The sequence below is a fragment of the Lampetra fluviatilis genome, chromosome 54 (genome assembly GCF_964198595.1).
Source record: "Lampetra fluviatilis chromosome 54, kcLamFluv1.1, whole genome shotgun sequence".
Classification (NCBI taxonomy): Eukaryota; Metazoa; Chordata; class Hyperoartia; order Petromyzontiformes; family Petromyzontidae; genus Lampetra; species Lampetra fluviatilis.
This window is the reverse complement of record NC_136328.1, coordinates 3,478,431-3,505,541: the sequence shown is the minus strand read 5'-3', so window position 1 is coordinate 3,505,541 and position 27,111 is coordinate 3,478,431. Positions and strand designations below refer to the sequence as shown.

At 47.1% G+C, this 27,111-nt stretch overlaps 1 protein-coding gene across 4 annotated transcripts; it reads left to right on the top strand.

Annotated features, from left to right (window-relative positions):
* Positions 1–1,102: 1,102 nt before the first annotated feature.
* On the top strand, positions 1,103–27,111 carry LOC144949611 (protein disulfide-isomerase TMX3-like). Of its 4 annotated transcripts, XM_078879579.1 has the most exons (17): positions 1,103–1,200; positions 1,627–1,678; positions 4,682–4,721; positions 6,995–7,118; positions 9,068–9,113; positions 10,970–11,050; positions 11,807–11,906; positions 14,500–14,577; positions 16,037–16,103; positions 17,285–17,383; positions 18,650–18,707; positions 19,518–19,571; positions 20,877–20,936; positions 22,421–22,550; positions 23,090–23,158; positions 23,444–23,537; positions 26,021–26,281. In XM_078879579.1, the coding sequence occupies exons 1-17, from the start codon at positions 1,158–1,160 to the stop codon at positions 26,182–26,184; spliced, it is 1,359 nt and encodes a 452-aa protein (XP_078735705.1). In that variant the 5' UTR covers positions 1,103–1,157; the 3' UTR covers positions 26,185–26,281. The 4 variants fall into 4 exon arrangements, with proteins under 4 accessions (XP_078735705.1, XP_078735704.1, XP_078735703.1 ...); XM_078879578.1 differs by lacking the exon at positions 23,444–23,537 and having other exon boundaries at positions 26,021–27,111; XM_078879577.1 differs by lacking the exon at positions 26,021–26,281 and having other exon boundaries at positions 23,444–26,014.

Below are 27,111 nucleotides of genomic sequence, written 5' to 3'. Positions count from 1 at the left end.
TCGGAGGGTCCGCCCGGTGTGCAGTGGGGATTTGGAATGGCGCCGCGTCGTTGCCCCTGGTTACGGGGGGATGGGCTCGCGACGCCCGGTGTCAGATTTGCGAGGTTTTTAACCTCCAGATGCTGGGTTTACAATGTCAAAATTCTCAATCCATACCGTGTAAGGCAGTAAGGGGCCGTCCATAAATGACGTCACGCGATTTTGGACGATTTTGGACCCCCTCCACCCTTAGTCACATGGCGTCACAAAAAGTCAGACCCCCCTCTCAAATATGACGTCACAAATCTCTGCCCCTCCCTCCCAAAATAAAACATGACGTCACGCACCTGGGGGGGGGGGAGTCAGACATTTGTGACGATGTGTGACGAGGGGGGGGGTTTGAGAAATGTGACGTCGACATCAAAATGCGCAACTTTAAATAAACATAGACAACACGTTCTACTTAATTAAATAGACTTTTTGATTAAAAAAATTCTCCTACAACATCAGAGTGCAGCGCTACATTAAATACGCACTACAATGACAATAGTTTAAAGCGATTTGAAGCATGTTTTATTTTTTTTAGGGGGGGCAGAGCATTGTGACGTCATATTTGAGGTAGGGCTCTGACTTTTTGTGACGCCGTGTGACGAAGGGGGGGCGGGGTCAAAAACCGTCCAAAATCGCGTGACGTCATTTACGGACGGCCCCCATAGACGCTCGCCAAACAGCACTTGCCCCATAGGTAAAAATTTTAAATTAATAAAAGTAAAATAAAAATAAAATAAAAATCCTCTCACTTGATACAGCTATCGTGCTGTGACTGTTACACCTGAAGACGGAAGCTTGTGTTGCCTCCGAAACGTCGTGATTTTTATTTTTATTTTTTATTTAATTTTTATTTAACTTTTATAAATTTTAATTTTTTACTTACGTGACTTTACCGAAAAAACCTAAGAATATGAATCCTTGCAGTCACGAAAGCTTCAAATCTAGAAGCACTTGCCACCGCAGCCCGCCGCAGCCTATACGGGCGAGCTTTTTCTTTGCGGCGGGAACAACGGTCGTGACGAGGAGGCAGGCGCGCGTCGCGATTGGCTCTCGCGGCGGGTCAAGGGTTAAAGGCCCTCTTCGCCCCGCCCCCCGTCCCACCCGGTCCCCGCGGTGACAGGGCCGAGATGGCATCACGCGTGTTGGCCTACTGGTGCAGTGCGTCTATCGGTAATCATTCATTCGCAACGCCTTATCGATATATACCACCGCATTTGTGGGGGTTTGTTTTTAACTTTGCTTACAGTGCGTTTCGCCGACGAGGAGGTGGTGGTGGTGTTATTTGTAAGAAAGAGAGAGAGGTGGGGGTGGGTGGAGGAAACGCACCCATTGTGGTTTGTTTAACGGGGCCACAACGCTGCTGATGAGACTTAGAGAAGGCGAAACTTGGCCTGGCTTCACTGCTGCCCCCCACCACGTTATTTTGGGAAGGCGTAGAGGTTTGCGGACTGATTATAATGTTGTAACGCCTCCCCCCCCCCCTAAACACACCTTCCACGTGGTGAAAGAAAAGCAATTCCTCGTATCCTTATTCAAATGTGTCCTTTATTATTTCTCATGATTTGTTTTGTGTATCTGCCCTCCCCCATACGGCAGTGTTGGCGTTCGTGACGGAGTCCGCGGCCTTTGCCCTCGAGCTTGGAGAATCGTGAGTCGTGCACCCAACACCACACACACACAGCAACGCTGTAGTAGCAAGCCAGAACGACATGGCCTGGGACAGAATGTTGGGTCCAAGTGCTGTTTGCGACCAGCACATATGAAGGGGCGGTTGTGTTAAACATCCCCGAGCGGGCGATGTTTACTGCACACCGCAAACCGGCTACTCGTTTGAGGCCGAGTCGACCTAGGGGAGGCCCACGGATCTGTTCGGATAATCGCCACTGATGGTGTTGGTGGCCGTGAGCGGGAATCGAACTGGGGATCGCCGTGTTCGTAGGGAAACTCGCTCACCGCAACAAGGGGACAGACCACTCGCATAGACCGCTCTGACTAGCTGCCTGGCCTCTGCGAATTCGCAAGATTTGTTCGTGAGAAGGACACTGGGTAGCCCTTTGAAGTAAAGCTTCACGTTCGTAGCATTGGCATGCTTCATCAGCACCCATTGCCTGCCCACCGCTGGATGATCGAATCTCTCCCACGCCCTCGGCAAATGGAACTCTTCTTCCCCATCCTTCCTCCCGTCTCCGCAAGATGTGCAGGCGGCGACGCCGGGGTTGGTGACCTCTATTGACCGTTCTCCTTGGCCATTTTCTCTCAGTGGTCTCGTACAATTGGGCCCGTCGGAACACGTCCGTCGAGCGACGTTGTATTGCACTCGCAGCGTACGCAAGCTGGGATGATGAGCGCACACGCACGAAATTCCGGGTCACTTCTCATCTCGGGCATGGGCAGTGGTTTTATTGGCGAGTGGTCGTTGCGCATGTAGAGGTGGACCTCGCAAAGGTACGAGCTGTGTGAGCGCCGTCCCTAACACAAAGCACTTTGCCTGACATAAAGTGCGGCAGAAATACTGTGCCGCCGTGTTAAAATACGCTTGGGGTGTGTGCATTGCATGGCCGTATTTCCATTTGTACAGCATGCAGTCTGCCTTTAGTGACAGTATTGCTCTGTAAAGGAATTTCTGTATTAACAGTTGTGTGTCATAAGCGCAGAGCTCTATATTATGTACACGAACAGCCCTTTGTCAATACGGCTTAGTGAAGGCAAAGTTTGTGGGAACATAAGTATGATACTACAGAGGATTTTACTCCGCTGCCCATAACGTTACTGGATAGTGTATATTTGTACACATTAATATTAAATGCCCCTTAAAGGGGTTATTATACAAAGTACTGTTATAGTTCTTAGGGTTGAGCTATATATTAAACTAGCGGGAAGTACCCGGCGTTGCTTAAATTACTTGCATACAATATACCTTTTTATATACAGTATGAAAGAACAGCTATACTGTAAGCAGGGGATAGGATAAGTAATTTGGAAGTTAGGAATAGAACATTGCATGAGGGCATTGTATGCATAGTCCAGAAGAGGAATTGCGATGTTGTGGGGCATGTTGTGCAGGATATATGAGGTCAGGTTATCGCCACTAGCAGTGGCTTCCAACACTCGGAAAGAAAGAGGACCTACACCGGGAGAGGTGGTATACAGATGCAATAACTGGACGTCAGATTACAGTTGCACAACAGTTTCAGGATCTGGAAGAATAAGGAAGTAAAAACAAGGAGGCATGGTATAGGCATCAACGACAGTGTCCATTATGATTTCTTTATTATAAAAAAAATTAGTTAACCGAATGTTTTCCTTAAACCTCTGGAGCGAATGGTTGGGGTTGCCATGGGTGGATGGTTGATTGAGGCCACTTGGGTATGATTGAGGTAGAAAGCCAAACTCAAGCAATTTTAGGATCGATAATTGGTTTTTTACCCTTCTATCTGGCAACAAAACTGACACCTTTTACAAGGAGTCATGTTTGCATAGACCACAATACCTGCAGTCATAATGCAAACAAAAACACAACTCTGATAATGTGCACTGTCCTTGAAGTTGATTGGTCCACACCCGAGACAGCTTTCCTTAGAGCCTAGTCTCACATGGGTTGGACCAGATGACGCCAAAAGGCGCACAACTCAAAGACAATGCACCATCAGAGTATGAGAGCTCGGTGTAAGCATTTACACCATTGGAACCTCATTTGCCAGTAAAAATATGATAATAGGTGTCAGTTTTGTTGCCAGATAGAAGGGTAAAAAACCAATTATCATATTTTTACTGGCAAATGAGTTTCCAATGGTGTAAATTTTAGGATCCTTAGAATTCAGCATGGACGATTGAGAACCACTGGCTCTGATCACAGGAGAGTACAATTCGTCTTCTTTTTAGCATCGATGTACAATGTGTTACTACCACTTGCTGGCTAAGCTTGCTGGCCTAATTTAGTTGATGCTAGGTGCATAACATAGTGAATAGTCAAGTGAGATTTTCTCATGAAGAAATATGGCATTCCTACAATTGCCCCAGCAATGCATCATATCATGGTAAAAACATTGATTTGGAACTGACTGCACAGATTTTCCCGCACCTCCGATTAGCACGGTTGGCTACATGCGGTGCGAAATAAGTTCAACGTACATACATTTTCTTGGTTCTTTCGGTAAAGTCTGTCGAGAAGACAGTCTGAATCCCGACAGACCTGTTCTTCTCCTGAGGACGGCTGCTTGCGTTGTGGCCGAAACGTCGTGAGAATTATTTTGTCATGTTTTATTTTTATTATTTTATTATTTCCATTCTACGTGACTTTACCGAAAGAACCAAGAAGATGAATCCCTGCAGTCACGAAAGCTTTAAATCGAAATCCTACATACATTGTTAGCACAAGATGGAAATTGTCAGTCTGAGGGGAACTCCTCCAAGATGCCAGTTGACATACCTGCAAGAAGCAATCCTCAACAGTGATCACCAATAGCTGGGGTTTTTATTGCACTTGATGTCATTGAAAATACCCGCGTCCTGCCTTGAAACATCTTCGTGATGTAAATTGTTCAGCTTGAGAACATGCTTTTTAGTCTTGAGAAAGGGAAAATATATCAGAAAATGATTTCTGAATTCAAGGTTAAGTAATTGTAATTTGTATTTATTTTATTCTCTCCAGATTTGCGGAGCACAAAAATGACGGCGTGTGGTTGGTTGACGTAAGTATCATCTCATTTACACACACGCTGTCATTTCAAAGTCCTCTTGATGTTCCAGGACACATTAGAGAGCACAATCAATACCAGTGAGACATGCGTCCACGTTCATGTCTTGACAAAGCACAGCGTTCATATCTGCATTGTTTTAAATTGTTTTGAGAATCTCGTTCTGAAATAATTGTATGAAATGTAGCATTGACTATTGTTGTGCTTCGATGCTTCCATGGACTTCCGCACTGCATCACAGGCACAGTGTGTATTACGTACCACTTATTAAAATCGAATAACCCAAGGTGTTATTGTACGTGCTTCGGCAATGTCACCTGGGCATTGGACCCCTTCCACCATATTCAGTCCACAGGAGGTGCTAATAACACTCACTCCAGTCCATTACATTAAGGGCTGGAGGTGGGGGTTTAGTGTTTCCTGGTGTGAAGTGCTTATTCTAATGTGTGACTTGACACAGGTTTCTTTTTTTGTATGTACGTACGTACGTATGTTGAACTTCTTTCGCACCGTATGTAACCAACCATGCTAATCAGAGATGTGTGGGGGGGAGGGGAGGACCGTATAACTATACACACAAAACATGTTCTAAATAAATTAGTTTTCAATCTGAATGACTTAAAAGTGCACAGCAGCCGATGTCAACTGCCATCGACATTGTTTTGATAAAGGGAAAAGGAGCAACCGTGCAATAGCAGCTCCACCTGACTGCTGGGAGAAGGGCCTCCAATACACAGAAGTTTAGAGAGCCTCTCTGGATGGTATTTGGCCTACGCTTCCATGCCAGGCAGATATCTTTGAGGAGGTAGGAATAACTACACTTTACCTCCACCGCACGCAACCTGCTGGTGGCACTACCTGAGGTTTAACCTTTTTCTACCTCTGCCACTGGATGGACAGAGGTGAGGAGAAGATTTAAGGAACTTGCCCTTTGGTTCAACTGCCACGCCAGGAGATCGAACCTACGACCTCTTGATTGCATGTCAAGTGTGCTAACAATTGCACCAGGACAGCATACCATACGTGAAAGTACAAAGTGTTATTATTACTACTATAGGTGTATGTGGAGTAGTGTGCACCTGGAAACCGGAGAACACTTTGCTAAAATAAAGAAAACAGCAACCAGTTATGTGTTGGGTTTTAAAACTCATTTCATAAGATCTTCTTTTTGTGTTTAGTTTGTTGTCCTTCCCCACACCTACGATTATCATGGTTGGCTACGTGCGGTGCATAAGAAGCTGAATATATATTAATCGTTCCTTAATGGAACATAAGATGAGATTCATAAGATAGGACAGGACTCAGAAGGATGAGCTTTGGGGGATTGGATGATGAGCACTGTGGATTGTTGTACCAGATGCTGCTTAATTAATTCCCATTGGTGCATAGCTTGCACTGTAAGGGATTAAGCCATGGCTGGATAATGTAATCCATGTAGCTAATTTTCCATAACTTTTTGGGTATATATAAATACAGTGGCACACCTATGCGAGGGTTAATAAAATCTTTGGAATCTCTGTCGTATATTTTATCGAGTAAAGTTTAGACAATTTCTTTTTTAAACAAGCTATTGTCTTGGCAAGGCATTGACACATTGGTCAGCTGTTTATAAATATGGGAAGCGGTTGGTTATCGTTCCAATCACTTCATTATGATCTCAAGAAACGAGGTTAATTTTTATACAATGGATATTCTAAGTGGTACATGGTATCTGGACCTGCCATGGGCCTCCCCTAGGTTTACTTGGTCTTAACTAAGTATTTGGTGTGGTATGTAAGCATCATAAGAAGGCAGACAGGCATCTAGACAGGGTCCTGTCCACACCACAACTTGTGTGCCTCCTTCTTGGTTCTTTCGGTAAAGTCACGTAGAAGGAAAATAAAAAATAAAAATAAAAAAATTATTCTCACGACGTTTCGGCCACAACGCAAGCAGCCGTCTTCAGGTGGAGAACAGGTCTGTCGAGAAGGCACCTGAAGACGGCTGCTTGCGTTGTGGCCGAAACGTCGTGAGAATTATTTTATTGTTTTATTTTTATTATTTTATTATTTTCCTTCTACGTGACTTTACCGAAAGAACCAAGAAGATGAATCCCTGCAGTCACGAAAGCTTTAAATCGAAATTTTACTTGTGTGCCATTCCAGCCTTAGCAGGTGCTAGCTAAAACAACACTTGCCCCGAATATTCAATAAGGCTAAATAGGGCTCTTTGTTTTTTGTGTGTGTGTGACCGTAAATATTTCTGTTTTTGGCGTCGTGTGATGATAGTTCTATGCACCGTGGTGCGGCCACTGCAAGAAGCTGGAGCCGGTCTGGAACGAGGTGGCCCAAGAGATGAAGGCATCGGGCTCTCCCGTCCGCGTTGGAAAACTGGATGCCACTGCACATTCTGGTATTCCTGCGCGTCCAGACCTGCTGCTGTGTGAAACGTTTGACGTGGAAAATAAGACAGAATCATCATCGGAATCTTTATTTATCCAGAATATCTATTTATCCTGGAGGAATCTGACGAGCCGTGAAGCTCTTTTTCCACGCATGTCCAGTACTTTTCACAGATGTCCAGTTCAATCTTAATTTTGGAGCTTTCGTGACTGCAGGAATTATTCTTTGGTTCTTTCGGTTAAGTCACGTCTAAAAATAAAATAATAAATTAAAATAATAGCGACGTTTCGATTGCAACACATGCAATCATCATCAGGCATAAAAGAAATAGCAATAAAAATCTAACTAGAAAACTATAGACAGACATACAAGCAGACAGACATCACAAGGACACACAGAGAGAGGACACATATCGGCACAGAGAGAGGGGTCGTTTCTGTGACGGTCCCTTAAATATAGAGAGGGGGGGGGCGGGGACGGAGAGAGGGAGGGGGCAGAGAAAATTAGCATATCAATGAGTGGACGGCAACGTGTTGCTGCTGCGCAAGTAAGATGACGACGTGGCACGGCACACAAGCTTGAAAATTAGGAGAAAGGCACACTAAAATTAAATAACCTCGCAAAATATCGAAATGTGATGTAATGCAACACAGAGAGAAAGATGTCCAGTTCATATTTTTTGTGTCTTGGGAGGCAACGCTCATTTCTCATGAGCAGTTGCTGCCGCGGTGTAATGGTTGGTAAACTGGACTTCCAATCCAAAGGTCGCCAGTTCAATACCCATGCACAGAATTGGAGACAATGTGCAAGTTTATTAGACCCCCCCCCCTCTGCCCACTTCTCTCCACGCAGCAGTATAAATGGTTGATCGGTAGGCCGAGCGTGGTGGTATAAAGTGTGGGTACTCCCACTTTTTAGGAAGTCGCCCATCGTTGTTGCATGGAGAGACCGGCCTCAATCGTAAGTACGTGGAATTTTCTCCACTGGCTCTGGGCCATGGGGGCTAGTGCTTGTTTGAGCTAAAATAAAATGTTACTTGGCTTGATATATTCATATATGAGACAATAGTAGGTATTCATATTCTTGGTTCTTTCGGTAAAGTCGCGTAGAAGGGAAATAACAAAGAACCAAGAATATGAATCCCTGCAGTCACGAAAGGTTTAAATCGATATAGTAGGTATGTTGAACTTCTTTCGCACCGTACGTAGCCAACCATGTTAATTGGAGGTAGAGTCTAAATGCGGTATGTTATGTTATAAGGTCGGTGTCATCAGAAAGCATGCATATTTTCTTTTCTTGGTTCTTTCGGTAAAGTCACGTAGAAGGGAAATAATAAAATAATACAAATATTAAACAATACAAATTCTCACGACGTTTCGACTGCAACAAATATAAAACAATAAAAATTCTCACGACGTTTCGACTGCAACACAAGCAATCATCATCAGGTGAAATCATCATCACACCTCATGATGATTGCTTGTGTTGCAGTCGGAAACGTCGTGATCATTTTTATTGTTTTATATTGGTATTATTTTATTATTTCCCTTCTACATGACTTTACCGAAAGAACCAAGAATATGAATCCTTGCATTCACGAAAGCTTTCAATCAAAATATTTTCTTTTATCGCCAGATGTGTCCTGTTTGCTCTTGTTCTCACCTCCGATTAGCACGGTTGGCTACGTTCGGTGCAAAGAAGTTCAACATGCATACGTACAACTAAGGGTCCAATCATTGGCTCATCAAATTACTTGGAACAGTGATGATAATTTTCGCCCGTGACTTACGCAATGCGACTTAAACATGCACATGTTTGCGTGTTTATGCAGCGCAGTGTCATCTAAGAAAAAAATGAACTCCCTCGTGATGCTCTCTTAATATTTGTGTCCTCTAAAACTGAACTATTTAGTGGAAATATGAACTGTGAATAAATGTGCGCATTATTGCCATTCCGTAGGTATCGCTACGGAGTACGGCGTCCGTGGATACCCAACAATAAAACTGTGAGTCTGTCGTGCACTGTCGTAAGTGTTTCGGTGGATTGTGCAGTGTTCTGTTTCAACGAGGGATCATTAAATTGAAACCCCACTTGCTCATTACGATGTGGCAGGATTTGGGTAGCAGATGTCCCCAGGTTAATTTTCCCGTGTTCTTAGACCAGGGGTGGGAAACCTATGGATTGCGACTTCGCCTGCGAATAGCACGGTGGGCTCCGTGCGGTGCGAAAGAAGTTCGGCAAACTTATATACGTACAGCTGGTGGCAACAAGAGGTTTACGACTTCGAAACGTTTCAAGTTTGTAAGTTTACTTTGTGTAAAAAGGTGAGAACTCGGGAGACCAGGATAATTGTCGTTCGCCAGAGTGAGAGAGCGACCTGTTTAACACGTAGGCTTTCGCGACCAATATTATTCATAATCAACGTTTTTGGGTTAGATCGCGTTATTTATAAATGTGTCGTAACCCTCCACCACCCGACACGTTGACAAAAGACAAATAGTTCACTGCTTTAGCTATTTTTGAGTAGCACGACGTTTCGCTGGTAATTGCATCCAGCATCATCGGGCAATTCGCCAGAATGGTGAGGCTCTGCTCTGGCTCCCAGTCTTAAATAGAGCAGCAGCAGAGTGACGTCATCATTTAACTCATCAGGTGCAACCTGGCTTACCAACATGACAAAAGCAGAACAAATGAATGACGTTAATGAAGCAAATAGAAATAGGAGTAAAAAAGAATAATTAATGAATCACTGCAATAATTCTTACCCTACACCTCCGATTAGCATGGTTGGCTACGTACAGTCATACCTCGGTATACGACCGCTTTGGAATACGTCGAGTTTGGTATACGTCGTGTTTTGACGAGAGAAAAAATGTCTTGGGATACGACGTCTTGCTTGGGATACGATGCGCTTGCTAGAACTTGTATGGGTCGGGATGAGTCACCGCGTACCCGCCGCGTATACCCCGTTCACGACTCCTCCCCTTCCTCACCACCATCCTCGAAGGCTATCTACTCCTCTCAGCAAGGTAAAGTGACGTTAAATTGCATTTTTATTTAAATTTATTTTAATCTATTTATGCATTTATTTAAATTTATGTATGCATTTTAGTAATAAGTAGTGTCTACATTATTTTATACAACCCCATTAATGTATAATATGCCATATAAAATATAATTTCTTATACTCTGGAACGGATTATTTCCTTTCCGTTTATTTCTTATGGGAAAAATTTATTTGGTATATGTCATTTTCGGGAAAAGTCCTACCTTCTGGAACGAATTAACGACGTAGACCGAGGTACCACCGTACGTTGCGAAATAAGTTCAACATACATCTTAATCGAGTACACGAGAGCTATGAACTCGACCAGTTTTATTTAGCACAGTCATTCACTTCCGTCAACGCAAGGGCCCGCATCTTGCAGTGGCAGGAGTGACTGAGCTGTGTGTGTGTGTGTGTTAATGTGTGATTCATTAAAGTTATTTAAAAGTCATATTCAACCCTCGGTATAAGGAAAAGGCTTCCCCACCTATGCCTTAGGCCACAGGGCCTGCACGGACACGAAGTGGTATTTGCATATTTTTGGATAACAAGATGTTTAGCACAACCCACATAAACCGCATCGAAAGCTTTTCCTGTGCAGTGGTTTATTCAATGCAATTAATACATTCAAACCGTGCATTGCATTAAAATATATTCACACGATGCATGTATACACACTATTGAAGGGCCACGTTGGCGAGTTGTTTTTTCTGCTGCCAAATGCAGCATTTTCATTGCGTGTCTTCAATTTACATCGGGGGTTCAGTTCAGCATGAGCCTCTGGCACGCATAATGGTGTTACTTCTATCGTTTAGAATTAAGGGGGACCTGTCGTACAACTACAAGGGGCCGCGGACCAAGGATGAGATCATCGCGTTTGCCAACCGCGTGGCCGGGTGAGTGTGACCACAACTTCCCCGCACCTCCGATTAGCACGGTTGGCTACGTACGGTGCGAAAAGAAGTTCAACATACATCCGTACGTACAACCATTCAGTCCTCCTATTCGTTCTTCAGAAACGTTACATCCAAAGTCAGGGTTCGATAAGTCAAGGTGTCTCCTTGCAGGCGATGCACGTCTGAATGTGCAGTGGCAATTGCACATTCTTGTGATTTGGGTCAGTATATGCATGGAGAAGCTACAGATAACAGTAAACCCATTCCTGCGGAGGGAGCTGGTAGGAACGTTGGGTTGCTCGTTCAATGGCCAGGGTCAACGGCGGCGTGGTGTATTGCGCAAATATGCCCGACTGTGAGGGCGGGCACAAGCCGACGTGAGTAGGTTAAACGTTGAGTTTTATAAGGGCACCACGGGGTGACCAGCCCCTCCCCACCCTCCCCACCCTCCCCACCCAGCCCCTCCCCACCCTCCCCTCCCCACCCAGCCCCTCCCCACCCAGCCCCACCCTCCCCACCCAGCCCCTCCCCACCCTCCCCTCCCCACCCAGCCCCTCCCTGCACGACGGACGGACACAATAATCCCCTGTGGGCTGGTGTAACCTGGCGGTTCCTACCAGTATAATGTCCCTTATCCAGAGCATAGGAGTGGTAGGGGTACACAGGCAGGGATAGGACTCGGAGGCGGTACGTGACAATCATAACGGTTGGAATCACTGCTGTCTGCGGTGTGCCGTGTGCTGTGTGTTCGTGTAGGCCGGCCATGCGCCACCTCTCCACGCCAGCGCTCTTCGCTCACACACAGAGCCGGCATGACATCTTCTTCCTCTACGTGGGTGGAGACTCCAAGCTCAAGGTAAATCATAAGACTCCTAACTGAAGGTAAATCGTAGACTCCTATCTGAAAGTGAACCGTAAGACTCCAAACTCAAGGTGAATCGTAAGACTCCAAACTCAAGGGTCAATTGCATCACACTTGCATGGAGCTACAGACATAGAGTGTGACGGTACAATGGATCTTCTCTCGTAATTTATCTCTCAATCCTGACACTGAAGGTAACACTAAGATCAGCAATTCATACGTGTGTATGATGATCTTGAACTTCAAATGCAGATGATGTTTACGGGATGTGAATCGCCGTTGCCGTGGCGTACCGCAATGTACTACGCGATGTCCTTCGGTGACCGTGATGAGCTCCGTCGGAGACCCACGCAATCGACGGGGGTTCCCTAGCCGCTTATTCTCCAGCGTAGCTCCACGGCAAGAGTTGAAGCGACGTCAAAATCCCCATCTGATTTGCCGGCTGCATGACAACCCTGGCAATGCCATGCCAGGGCTAAGGGAGAGGACGCACGCGGGGATTGCGTTGCTGTGACAACGCGATTCCTTCGTGAGATTTTAATGTTTCCCACTCGCTTTTTCCGCAGTCCAGCACACAGGAGAGATGCGACGTGGGTCTTCATTGTGATGTTTTTTTAAATTATATTTTTTGGGTCGCGGCACGTCGCAGCTCGGGGCGATGGACTTGGCCAAACCTGGCAGGGCATTTGCTGCTTGTCGCAGAGGTTAGCGGATTCTAACCGCCACGGCCACCCCTGGTTAATAGCCGGGGGTGCGGTAAATAAACAAATTCGCGCCATCTGCTTCTTGGTGGGCGTTAAAGATCTTGTAGGGCATGTGTGCCGGCGTCGCGGTCCAAATGAGAGCGTGACGGTTGAGGGGCGCGTGACAGGTTTTGTTTTTCCTTTCCTGTTGCTGTATGCCCCCCTGTACCGTACCGGTTCCATTGTTGATGTGCGCTGATACCCACTTTATTGGGAGTGATATTGACACGTAAAATAAAGATTGATTGAAATGTGCCAAGTTTGATACATTTTCGCAAATGTATTAATTGGGAATAACCAAATTCTTGGACCTCCGATGAGCACGGTTGGCTAGATACTGTGCAAAAGAAGTTCGACTTACATGGATAGCATCGTTGGCTACGTACAGTGACAAAGAATGTCTACATACATACAAATAGCAACATCGCCCCCCTACTGTGAAGCTACTGCGTGCGATACTCATCCGTGAAACATAGCGCCTTGTATATATATTTGTGCTGTATGTTGAACTTCTTTGCCACCGTACGTAGCTAACCGTGCTAATCGGAGGTGCAGTGTTGAGTCTATGGGCAGTATTGAGTCTATGGGTAGTGTTGAGTCTATGGGTAGTGTTGAGTCTATGAGCAGTAGGTACATTTATGCTGGATATAAAATTTATTTCTCACCGTACGTAGCCAGCATGCTAATCGGAGGTGCAGTGTTGAGTCTATGGGCAGTGTTGAGTCTATGAGCAGTAGGTACATTTATGCTGGATATAAAATTTATTTCTCACCGTACGTAGACAACCGTGTTAATCGGAAGTGCGTGAAAAGGTGCCTTCACGATAACCTTGTGCTGTCAGAATAGCGCAAACACAAACGTGTGCTCATGATTTGACGTGTACGTTTAGATTGGAAACTCAACGTTATTTGAGCCGGGCGGGTCACTCGAGCAAACTCTGTAAGTTGGCAGGCTGCATTCTTATGAACAATAGCGCTGTCTTGTAACCTGTCACTGCAAGACCCATGTGAGCTACCCTGGGGCTATGTTTTACAACCACTGAGTAAACTTAGGGTTAAACGTTTCCTATTCGTTGTGTGCGTGACCCCGGTTTCTATAACTTCATTGCTGCGAAGAGGCATTCTGACGTTTCGATCTGGTGTATTTTTACAAACGCATTATGTATATTCTCCGTTCTATTACATTTTTTGTTCCCTGTAACTTGAAAAAAAATATTATAAAAGGGCAGGAGGAGATGAGTTTCTGGTGCTTCAAGTTTACACTTCAACTGGTTTGTCATGCAGTGGAAATTTACATATTTGATCGTATCTTGTATGAAACGTATTGTTTTACGGCTATCACCATTATTCTGTTATGATGGGGTTTCCTCATCACATACAGATGTTATATATTGTTGGCATTAGAGCCAATGGTGCGGATGTGGGGACCGAACTTCACGTATGGTTCCCAGAGGCAGACTTTGCATCCGTGAGCGGTTGGTCACAATACCGTGCCGATGAGTTCTAATTAGAATGAAAATTGGTCCACAGTTGTCCATCACTGCATCACTGTTGCAGTCATTAGGTAACATATTCGAACATTTATTTTGACCGTGATCTGAGACAAAAGGTCCACAATGCACATCTTCATGATATGCCGAATGGTCTTTTTGCACTTGCGCGCACAAACGACTGTGCTTATTTGTACGCATATTTATCCGTCTCATTTAAAACCTGCGGTTTATCGGGCCTGCACTGCTTTTTCTGTTTACGATGTTTCTTCTTTTTTACTCGTAATCCACACACATCCGATGCGGCGTAGTGAGTGGCGCATTTGCCCCGTGCGGTGTCGTTGTCTGCGTGCAGGAAAGCTTCACACAGGTGGCGCTGGAGATGGTTGTGAATGCGTACTTCTTCTCCACGCCGGAGGAAGTGCTCCCCACGGTAAGCGTCGCCCCCCCCCCCACACCCGTCCGCATCCTGCTGCCGAGGCTACGCCGTCATCTTGTTGCGAGTGATGGCGACAGGTTCGGAAGCTGAATCCCAATGTTGACGTCTGCCAGCCACAAGAGAGGGCTTCAGGAGAGAGAGAGAGTTCGTGTCGTTGTGCTCTTCCTCCTCCACAGTGACGAGATGTTAACTACCTCGCTCGGTATACACGAGGTCGTGGGTTCGGTCCCGACCCTGACGATGTCTGTATATTTGGAGTTGGCATGTCTCTCCCCATGGTCGCGTGGATTTTTCTCCGGGCCATCCGGTTTTTCACTTCACATTTAGAAACATGCGTTTAAGAGCATATGGCTGCTATACATCTCCACATGATAAGCGACTTTGTTAAGTTATCATCTGTGGCCAGGTCGCTTCTGAAAAAAGAGCCAAACATCTCAGTGGGCCTTACCTGGTAAAATACTAAATTGTTTAGTTTATAGTTTCGCTACATGGTGCACAATTTTGGTTGCATGGCCACAGTCACGCTACTGTGGCTTTGTCTCCAATTTTCCATTTATGAAGGCGACGTGCGCATTGGCCTGTTGATGTTTCGGTGATGGGGGGGGGGGGGGTGGACCAGGATCGGTTCGGTTCAGATATCACTTGTGACTTACGTATGTATGTTGAACTTCTTTCACACCGTGCGTCGCCAACTGTGCCAATGTGAGTCGTGGTAGGGAATACAATTGGTGGCGCTGGGTTCTCAGCAGAGGTCGCAACCGGGTACCCGATACCCGTACCCTACCCGATACCCGGCTACCCGTACCCGGCCGGGTACGGGTAGCCGTTTGCGACCCTGGTGCGGCCGGGTACGGGTAGGCCGTGAGTCACTGGTGAGTAGCCATTTGTCACTCATTTCGGGTAGGGTACGGGTAGGGAACGGCTACCCGTACCCGGCCGGTTACGGGTACCCATTTGCGACCCTGGTGCGGCCGGGTACGGGTAAGGAATCAAAACCCATTTGCGACCTCTGGTTCTCAGCGCAGTCCTCTAACCACTGCGTTGCCGCTCCACCGCGGGTACCTGTAACGCGGCCTAAACAACTTATGGGTTGAATGGTTCACTGAATTGTCACGATTCAGGGTCGTATATAATTCAAGAATCGAGTCTTGTTCAACATTGATCGGTCGCTCTTCTCATGTCCGCAGGGGTAATGTGTACTTCAACGTATACGAATGGAAACTCCAACGCGGCGGCAGCAGCAGCATCGCCAAATAATGTTTACTATTCCGAGCTAGCATTTTCCTTAACTTTTGATGACTCGGTGAGACTTTCGCCGGGTAAATACTGTACGTGAAAATAAGTTGGTACCATGCATGCTCTTATTGCACGCGCGTATGCCTACGGGATGGCATTCCGCTTCGGGGGCGTTGACGCGCACGCCGCTGACGCGCCGTTTCTCTCGCGTGTGCAGAATGTGCACGTTCACGAGGCGCCTGCTGCCTTGGTATTCAAGGATGGAACGTATTACGAGTATGATGGTGAGTAAAAACGCCCCTGATTTACGAAGACAAAGTTCCCCCGTATATACTTTATTTAACAGACTGTTAGGGCAGTGCTACTGTTGAGCACCTAATGAAGGCCGGCACGGCACACGAGGGGGTGGGTGGCCAGCACCACGCCCGGCCGCCTTTGTCTCCCTAGCGGCGATGTTTACACACCGCACCAAGGGACTCATTTGATGTTGAGTTGACCTAGGGGAGGCCCAGGACTGGTTGAGATAATCGTCACCGGTGTTGGCCGCGGGCAGGAATCAAACTCTGATCACCGGGTTCGTAGCGCAGGGTGCTAACCGCCGCTGCACTACACACACGCCGACACCTAATGACGGGTGCAATGGCCCAGCAGCAGCGCGTTTGCCGCTTGACGCCGAGGAGGTTCACGGATCGGATCAAGCGGCCGCCCTGATTAATACCGGGGGTTGTATTTACAAAACAAATACACGCCATCTGCTTGGCAGTGGACGTTAAAGATGCCGTGACGTCATTCACAAGAGTCGGCTGTTGTGTGCCGGTGTCATTGTCCGCATTTGCCTAAAAGAAATTACTGAATTGGAACCCTGAAAAAGAGTAATGAGACTCAGAGGCTTTCCTGGGTAAACAAGCATAATGTACAAAAATGTTGGAAGATACTATGTTGCCATGAAATCGTTTTTCACGGTACGATGCAATATTAAAAGTAATATTACGATGTATAAGACCGAAACAGGAGGTTTTATTCACAAATCTGGCTGTCGCCTGATGAGGTTGGTTGTAATTACCAGCGATACGTCGTACTCGAATTGTAAATGTTGTGGATTCACTCTCCAACACACTGATGTGCTGAACTAGTCACGAATTGGCATGTTTTTTTTTACATAACAAACCTTACTAATTGGCTGTGTCGGGCGGTGGGGGGTTTAACTACACATTTGTATTTACGCGATCTAACCCAAAAAACCTCCTATGGATAATATTGATCACGAAAGCCTCCTAAGTTATCGTAATATCTTGAAAATGCTGTTAACTCCGAACGATCCCTGAGATTGTGGCGTACGTGAATGCTCGGCCTAGTCATCTCGAGTAGCCCGAACGAGAGCGTGGCGCAACTTGAAGCGTGCATCGCTTTGCACGCACGGTTCAGCGGTCGGTTGGTGGTCGTGCGTCTCGTTGCCGGTGCTCAGAGTCCGACGACGGTGACCTGGCGACGTGGGTGCGGAGGGAACGCTTCCCCACGTTCCAGGCCATCGACGGCTACGCCATGTACGCCATCTCCGACACAGGTGAAGCATGGGCCTGCCCGCGCGCGCGCGTGCGTGCTGTGCTGTGTGCCCCGCACGCTCCTCTAATTAGCACGGTTGGCTACGTATGGTGCGAAAGAAGTTCAACATATAGTAATAGGTTTTTACCCTTTCAACTGGTACAAAAACTGACACCTTTATACAAGGCATCATGTTTGCAATAACACAAGTAGTCAAAATGCAAGCAAAAAGAAACAACTCTGATGATGATAATGATGATATTATCATCATCAGAGTTGTTTCTTTTTGTTTGCATTTTGACTACTTGTGTTGTGGTTATTGCAAACATGATGCCTTGTATAAAGGTGTCAGTTTTTGTACCAGTTAAAAGGGTAAAAACCTATTACTATATTTTGCCACTGGTAAAGGAGATGTCTCAAAGTTCAACATACATACTTACGTATACCTGGGTGGGTATTTTACAGATGCTTCAGTTTCCTCTCATTCGTATAAAAGCTCAATAATTGGCCGATAACTCCTTCATATTTAGAGGATCGCAGAGCTTTGGGAGGGGGGGGGGGGGGTGGAATTTGGTGCTGGCTAGCAAAAGGTGGTTGTTGTCTCTCTTGTTTGTGGTTTCTTGTACCCAAGTCACTCTCTCTCTCTCTTCGAGAGCGAGCGAATTCTGTGCAGCGTCTTAACGAGTAAAAGAAAATCAAATCGTATTTATAACTACTTGTCATTTGCTTCTGCACGTGTGCAAGTCGGTGTGTGCATTCTTGTTCAGGCGTGCGAGCGTGCACGGGTTCAGTTAGCAACCCCTTATCAACGCCTACCTTATCAGAGACCAATTCAGACCTTACTGGTCACGCCGTGACCCTTATAAATCTCAACGTTCATCCTACAAAGTCCCATCACAAGGGAGAAATGCAAACAAATACGAGAAAAACATGTTTTTGTTGTTGCCCGCATTGAAACGGCTGTACGCCGTATGGACCCGAAAGCTCAATTTCCCTGTACAAGAATACGGGGTAAAACCGTATGGGTAGACAGCTGTGCCGCTATAACATCAGCTTAACTGTGTATGCGACCAATAAACTTTGATTACAAACAAAGGAGAACCATGCGTTGCGTTGTGGAGATGTGGATATTAAAGGGCGACAACACCCCCCATTCGCCACTAAGTGACCGGTGACGTCACCACGGCACCTGTCCCAGGCTAGATGCATGTTAATGCCACCGAAAGCACCGTTATGAACACTTTGCCTGTTCGCGTCATCGCTCTCTCTCTCTGTCTGTCTTGCACAGGCAAGTTGGTGGTCCTGGCGATCGTTGACCCAATGAGCACCGAAGAAAATCACAGCAGGTGAAGTCCCACTGTGCTTTGACTTCACTCGGACTATTCATTAACGCGGCCTTTGAGAACGTTCAATCTAGATCTTACGTTCACCTTTGCAGGCTCGCCCCCGGGATGCAGTTGCATTTATTGTATGCCACGTGAATGATTGTATTGCATAGTGCCGTGCGGCACATGGGTTTGGCTCATTCCCTGTAAGCTTGTGGTGTTTAGGTTGTGCTGGTGCTGTGACCTTAATTAGCTGAGTAAGTTGTGCTTGGGCCTGGTTAGAAGAAAGTTATGGTGGTGTCGTATGAGACGGGGAAGACGAAGCATCCAGATGGTAATTGTCCTCGTGGTTAACATGAGCAGTAGGGGGGTTGTGTGATTGATTTTACGAGAGGAAGGAACCGCAGTGCCGGTAGTGTATCGGCAATAGGCGGTCAGGCCATGTGGCTGCACCGCCAATTAGCACGGTTGGCTACGTACGGAGCAAAACAAGTTCTCCATACATACGAGGGCATGTGCACGCGTGTGTGTGTGTGCGGGGAGCAGTGGTGTGGTGGCTAGCGTGTGCTGCGTTATGAGTTCGATCCCGCTCACAGCCAACCCCTGTGACAAATAACTCAAGCAGTCCTAGGCCTCCCCTGGGTAAACTCATCCTCAAATGAGTAACTGGTGTGATGTGTAAATATCACCACAAGGGAGACAAAGGCGGCTGGGCTTCATGCTGACCACCCATCCCCTCGTGTGCCGTGCCGGTTTTCATGTGCTCGCTCACAGCACTTGCCCGAACAGCCTGTTAAAGCTTCGTGGGGGATCATTGTCTTTGTTTTGCAGGCTCAAAAAGCTGGTGGAAGATGTTGCGCATGAATACCGGGAGCATTTCCATCGGTAACATTGCACGCATGGACACATCACCAGCACAGTCATTCATGTACCACGGCTGCGAGACCGCCCAGATCACCGCTACTACTTCACCACTACAGTCGAATAATACCTGCCACTGTCCGAAGTCTAAGCTGGCTTAAACACATTCCTGCGGAGGGAGCTGGTAGGAACGTTGAGTTGCTTGGTCAATGGCCAGAGTCAACGGCGGCGTGGTGTATTCTGCAAATATGCCCGACTGTGAGGGCGGGCACAAGCCGGCGTGAGTAGGTTAAACGTTGAGTTTTATAAGGGCACCACGGGGTGACCAGCCCCTCCCCACCCAGCCCCACCCCTCCCACCCCCCACCCAGCCCCACCCTCCCCACCCAGCACCTCCTCACCCTCCTCACCTAGTCCCTCCCCACCCTCCCCACCCAGCCCCTCCCCGCCCTCCCCACCCAGCCCCACCCTCCCCACCCAGCCCCTCCCCACCCTCCCCTCCCCACCCAGCCCCTCCCTCTCCACACAGCCCCTCCCTGCACAAGAATCCGCTGTGGGCTGGTGTAACCAGGAGGTTCCTACCAGCATTATCACTGATCTGTCGAGTTTGACAGCCAATACACCACGGCAGGATCCTGTTTTATCAAAGTGACTGTCATTATGTCGAAACGAGTATGACTGTGCAAATGAAGGAAACAGCTCAGGGTACCTAATATGTATGTTTGCATGTATGTTGACCTTCTTTCGCACTGTACAAAGCCAACCGTGCTAATAGGAGGTGTGGGGGAAAGACAAGAAACTAAACACAAAGAGCAGTTTATCACGGTTGACTTCATACAAAAAAACTAAGACAAAGCTCCCCCGTATAGCCTGTAACAGACTGTTGGGGCAAGTGCTGTTAGCGAGCACCTATGAAAGCCAGCACGGCACACGAGGGGGTGGGTGGCCAGCACCACGCCCGGCCGCCTTTTGTCTCCCCAGTGGCGATGTTTACACAACCGCACCAGGTACTCATTTGAGGCTGAGTTGACCCAGGGGAGACCCAGGACCAGTTCAAATATTCACCACTGGCGTTGGCCGTGAGAGTGAATTGAACTCGGGTCGCTGGGTTCGTAGCGCAGTGCACTAACTGCTACACTACCGCTCCCCATTACATACACATACACACATGCCCAGAGCTATTTAAATCGGTCCCACAATTGCGTGCACAGGTCTCGTCATTTGCAAGACGCACACACACACACAGAAGTGGATGTGAAACGCCAAAGCACCTGCGAAGGTTACGATTCACGTGTGTGGCTGTGGTACTCCCTCCTCCCTCCCCCCGCAGGGATTTCCAGTTTGGATACGTGGACGGGGCAGAGGGCTACATGAACAACCTTCTGATGAGGTGAGCCAACCCAAACTGCATCCCGTAGCATTGGCATAGGCTTTTTACTTTGACCCTTTTCTAGCAGTAAAACAGGGGTGGTGTTGAGATGCTCAAACACAAATAGACACCACATCATTAGACCTCCTTTGCCAGTATCAAAATATAAGAATAGGGTTTTTCCCCTTTTTTTCTGGCAACAAAACTGAAACCTTTTTTTACGAGGAATCGTGTGTGCATTAACCACAATACTTGTGGTCAAAATGCAAACAAAAAACACACTGATAATATATGCATTGTCCTTGAAACTGATTGGTCCACACCAGAGACAGCTTTCTTAAGAGAGCCTATTTTGGCATCAAGTCTGCGTTAACCACACTACCTGTGGCTAAAACAAGCAAACAAACATGCTCTCATAGTGCATGCATTGTCCTTAAAACTGATTGGCCTGCACCAGAGACAGCTTTCTTGATGGCCTAGTCTCACCGGTGTTAGACCAGAGAACGCCAAAAGGCGTGACCAGTACAGGTATTCCTCTACTTACGATGGAGATGCGTTACGACGACCCCATCGTAAGTCGAAAATATCGTAAGTCGAAGATGGCCTCGCCTACCCCAGGAGTCTTCAAGAATGGTGATAATTTAGCAAAACAGAGCAATTTACAGTACCGTACTGTATAAACTATATAATGTGTGTATTTACTAATTAATATACTGTGTTGCACAGTAAAATGTAAAGTAAAAAAAAACAAGGTAAATTCTTAGCCTACCTATATGAACTGCAATTTAATGGAAAGTTTTTTCAGGAAACAATCCTATCTGCTATAAAAAAAACTTTTGACATGCATTGAACGTATTGTATCGTGGTAACCCTAAAATGAAATCGCTAAAGCTACGTATCATGCATGCATTGAACGTATCGTAACGTATCATATTGTACTGTACTCACCACGATTTGTACCTCGTACGCTGCTGCGTTTGCCTGCCGCGCGAAATTTAAAATATTTTACAATTTTGTCGTTTGGCTATCGCCATCGTAAGATCGAAATATCGTAAGTCGGACCATCGTAACTCGGGGACTATCTGTACAAAGGCAATGCAAGTTTCAAAGTATGAATGGCTTGGGTTGAGCAGTTCTATCTATGGGGCCTTTTTCCCAGTATCAAAATAATGAAAAAATAACAATGGGCTTTACCCTTTCTGGCATAATTTTTGATACTAGTATCGCGCGCTTTCAGATGCGCTTCTGCGGCCGTCTGGAATGCTCTTCCTTCTAATATTAGGAAGCCGCCACTGGAGCTATGGAACTTTTTAGTTCAAGATTGATAACTCATTTCTTTAAAACTGCGTTTTGTGTTTCGTTTGTTGTCCTTCCCCCCCGCTCCTCCGATTAGCACGGTTGCCTACATACGGTGCGAAAGATGTTCAACATACATACATACTTATTGCCACTCCTAGCGGTGATGCCACGCAGAGCGTGACATTCCCTGCGTACCTCTGTTGCAGTGACGTTGAGGCCCCCAGCCTCCTGGTTTTCAACACATCGAGCCAGGAGTACTACCTGCCCACTGAGCCGCTGCTCTCCAATCAGGACCTGCTCAGCTTCATCAACAACATCCTGGACGGCTCCGTGCCCGTGAGTAGCAAATCTACGTGCGTGGCGACGCGTCCTTGTGTCGTGCAGCTGAAAAATGTAAAGTTTGGTAAACGCGGGCACTACTTGGGTCGGTTTTTTTTCACCAAATATACGTGGTAACTGCCTTCAGTAATCATATTAAGCATTATGGCATCTCAATGATGATATGGCTTTGTGTGTACGTGTGTGTGCGGTGGCGAAATTGTTAGCGCGCTGCGCTACGAAACCAGCAACCCGAGTTCGATCCCTGCTCACTACCAATAACAGTGGTGAATATTTGAACTGGTCCTGGGCCTCCCCTAGGTCGACTCAGCCTCAAATGAGTACCTGGTGCGGTGTGTAAACATCGCCACTGGGGAGACAAAGGTGGCCGGGCGAGGTGCTGGCCACCCACCCCCTCGTGTACTGTACCAGCCTTCATAGGTTACTCACTAACAGCACTTTACCCAATAGCCTCTTAAGGCTATATGGGGGATCTTTGTCTTTGTGTCTTTATACTCTCTTTGCATGAATGCATATTTAACCTCTGCTTGTACCAGGCCCATGGAGGGGATGGCCTCGGCCAGAAGATTAAGAGAATGCTGTTTGAGCTGAAGGCCACAATCACTGTGAGTGTATTAAGCAGCATTCCATATGCGCACGCACGCACACACACACACACAGCACATGTGTACTGAGCGACTTCCGCGGCACGTCGTGTAGAGGGTACTTCTTTTATTTCTCACACTGGGCACAACACAGGCCAACACTTATTCTTCTTCACACTGAGTACAACACTCTATTAACATCTCTCCTGGCTACACACAGCCGATCACTCGGCGTGGTCCCATCGCCCTCACTCGGCCACGCCGCTGACTGGCGGCATGACGATGATGACGATGGAAACCCCGCAGGAGATCTTCCACGTGACCGGACGACGGAGAGAGATGTCAGTGAGCAGCGACGTAGCCAGGACCCAAGAATCCACACATGAACCCCGAGCCCCAGGTCCGCTCCCCCTTATATCCCCCCAGGCGTGCCTAGGATCCGCCTCCGGCCACGCCCTCTCGTGGAACCTTCGAGCAGGTTCCCAGAGCATCTCGGCTAACCCCCCACCTGTTACCTTTGCCCCAGATGCACCTCCTTCTCTGATTGGATGTTACTTTAAACTTGCCCGTACCCGTGCTTGCCTTTCCCAGCCAGCAGGTGTCACCATGTCATTACACATGTTTCCAGCGGTCACCTGTGTTCGACGTGAGTGTGTGTGTGTGTGGACTTGAAAGTGACGTTGTTTGGTCTCATCCCAAACCGCCTGCGCATCATAGGGGGCTCCCCTTCATCATCTCCAGTTTGTACGAGTCGATGCTCGCTTGTATGAGAGCGCAGCCAAAGTTGTGGAGAGCCAGAGGGAACCCAGATATTTTACACCGCCTACCCCCCCCTCTCTCTCGCCTCCGATTAGCACGGTTGGCTACGCACGGTGCGAAAAAAGTTCAACATGCGTACATACCAATGCACTGCCGTCCTAGGTCCCAGCAGTTTTTTGTCCCAGTTTAAATCATGTTTGAGATGCAGCATTGGCAAGTGATGCTTAATATTTAAATCCAGTTATGCAGTACATTTCAATAACATGTATTGTTGTGTCCGATTATATGTACAGTAAAACCTTGGATTGTGAGCATAAATCGTTCCGGAAACGTGTTTGTAATCCAAAGCACTCGTATATCAAAGCACTCGTAATATCAGTTGTGATCACGTGACGCTCGGCAGACAAAGCGTATACCGTACGTACTACAGTACTCGTATTGCAAGACCTCGCTCGTTTATCAAATTAATATTTATTTAAAAATTTTGCTCATCTTGCAAAACACTCGCAGACCAAGTTACTCGCAATCCAAGGTTTTACTGTATATATTGGGGGTCGGTTTACTAAGACAGGCATTGGAGTGGGCACCCAAATGTTGGTGACCGAGAGGGAAGATGTCAAATCGGCCACAAAACTCCCCGAGCCTGGCACGTGTGTTGTGGTGATGGCACCACTACTTAGCGGTGAATGGTGGTTGCTGTTCTTCTGTGAAGCCTGTTACAGTAGTTTTGTGCAATACCCGACAGACATCGCCGCCTGGGTTTTTTGATTCCCTGTCGCAGATGACATATCGGCGCCATGTCGTATCTGAGCCTACATTGAGCCTCCCCGCTAGGTTGGCTTAACGGTAAATGAGGACCTGGTTTAGGGTGGGGAACTTCAACACTAGGTATGCAAAGACAGCAAGTGTGCTACTTAGACCAGCCACCCCGCCCCCCACGCACTATGGCAAACTTAATAGGGCACCGCCAGTGGTGAGATTTAAACTACCTCGCCTGGTATACAGGAATTTGTGGGTTCGATCCAGAACCTGACAATGCCTGTATATTTTGAGTTTGCATGTCTCTCTCCCCGTGGCCACGTGGATATTTATACTCTTAGGTTTTTTCGGTCAAGTCACGTAGGTAAAAAATAAATAAATAAAATAATAATAAATGAAAATAACTAAATTAAATCACTTGGATGTTTCTCCGGGTCGTCTGGTTTTTCCTTCCATATTTTTAGAAACGCACGTTTAGAGTTTTTGTCTGCAATACATTTTCACGTGAAAAAGCCACTTCGTTGAGCTATCATTTGTGGCCAAGTCGTGTCTCAAAGAAAGCTATGCAGCTCAGTGATCCTTACCTGGTAAAATAAGAAATATTTTACTTACTAATAATTATCTTTGTTTACCAAATAATGCCCCATTGATTCTTAGGACTTATTTTGGGGAATATCCCACATTGTGATGTTTGTCCAATTCCATTAATTCGCATTTGGCATGTGGGAGCAAACTCGCATACATGAGGGCTAACACTCAAGCACAGATTGAAGATGGACCGATAGATCGATTGTTAGATAGATCCATTGTTATCCTGCCATCTCCTCATCACCTGCTATCCCTCACCTACAACACCGCATATATTTCACGGCACTTTCCCATCCACGTGTTAACCGGGCTCGGCTCTGCTCTGCTTCTGAAGTATGACAAGATTGGGCACATTCAGGGCATTGTTCAACTGTAATGGTTCAATTTTAATAATTACATCTTAATGTGCACTTTCATTTATGGGCTGTGTGTTGTCTTGGTGTGATCTGGAACAGTTTTTGTTTCGTTTTGCTGCCTTGCCCAAGATTACATTTGGTGTTTGCATTGTTTGTTGGTGATGTTGTAACCTTCTGACCCGCCCCCCTCTACTGGACATCTTGTGAACAAAAAGGCTTCGTAGCTCATCGGCTTCTTCCAGTCTCAATAAAGATTCCGATTCGAAAGTAGCTGCCCCCTTCCAATCCACGGTGCGCAAGCGGCAGTGTGCGAGGTGGGCGCGGGGAGATTTTTTTTGTCCCGGTCTTTTCTCATCCCCTTCCCAAACACACGCCACGCCCCCTGTCCGCCCCGTGTGTGCCGGCGCGTCGTCTCTCGCAGTCCGTGTTCAGGGCGTCCCCGCTGCTGGCCTGCGTCCTCTTCGGCCTGCCACTCGGGGTCATCAGCACCATGTGCTACTGGATGTGGACGGCAGACGGCGACTACGACGAGGCGGGGGCAGGAGGCGCGGGGGGCCAGCGCAGGGCGCTTGCCGCGGACGATGACTCGAGCGACGAGAGCGGAGAGGATGAGCCCCGGGAGGAGGCAGTGCAGGAGGGGGTACGGGAGGAGGAGGAGGAGGGGGAGGCGACGAGCAAGGCCGGCGCCGATGAGAGCGACGAGGCCGAACCCGAGAAGCCGGCCGTCGAGAAAAAGACCGACTGACGTTTGCACAAAACTTTGAATCTCATCCGCTCATGTTAAATTCCAGTCTAAGATGAATTTCACCCCCCCACTCCCGCTCCCTCCCTCCTCGCCTGGGAAACGTGCAGGGACAAGAATAGAAACACATGCTAACATATATAATGATCGTGTTGTTCAGGTAAACCGACGTGGGAGAAACCACACCACTAGCTTACCGACGACACAGCGACCGACGGCCACTGCGCATCGTGGGCACGCCATCGTACGAGGGTGACGTGTGTTTCTCCTCCGGCGTTTAACAGCCTGGACTGTAATGCATTGTTTTGTGTTCTTTGATATGAACTTTTATTTCTGTAGGGCATGCTTGAGTGCTAGGATGTGGGGGGGGGGAGTGTTGGATAACATTGGTCAAGATGGTTGGATAATTCCTGTGGATAGTGTTGCTACAAGTGGGTGGTCAAAAGATATCTTGAAAAGTAGTGAAATAGTTGGACCAACTTATGTTAGGCATCAATGTGAGCAGTTGCTATATTGGGAATAACTGTGAGTGTACGTGGCTTAAATATTTCATTCTCAGAACGTTTTTGACTACCTAGCCGCGCTCTTGAGCTGCATTTTGTTTCTTGGAAGTTGAACAGGGGATTCTTCATCACACTGTAACACATTGGCAACGGGTGAGGTTTCAATTAGTAAATGCAAAATTGGATCACCATTTCCAGAATCTATAAGCGGGACTAGTCAAATGGGCTCCTGCCAAACTTTTGTTCATTAAAAATGTAATTTAAATG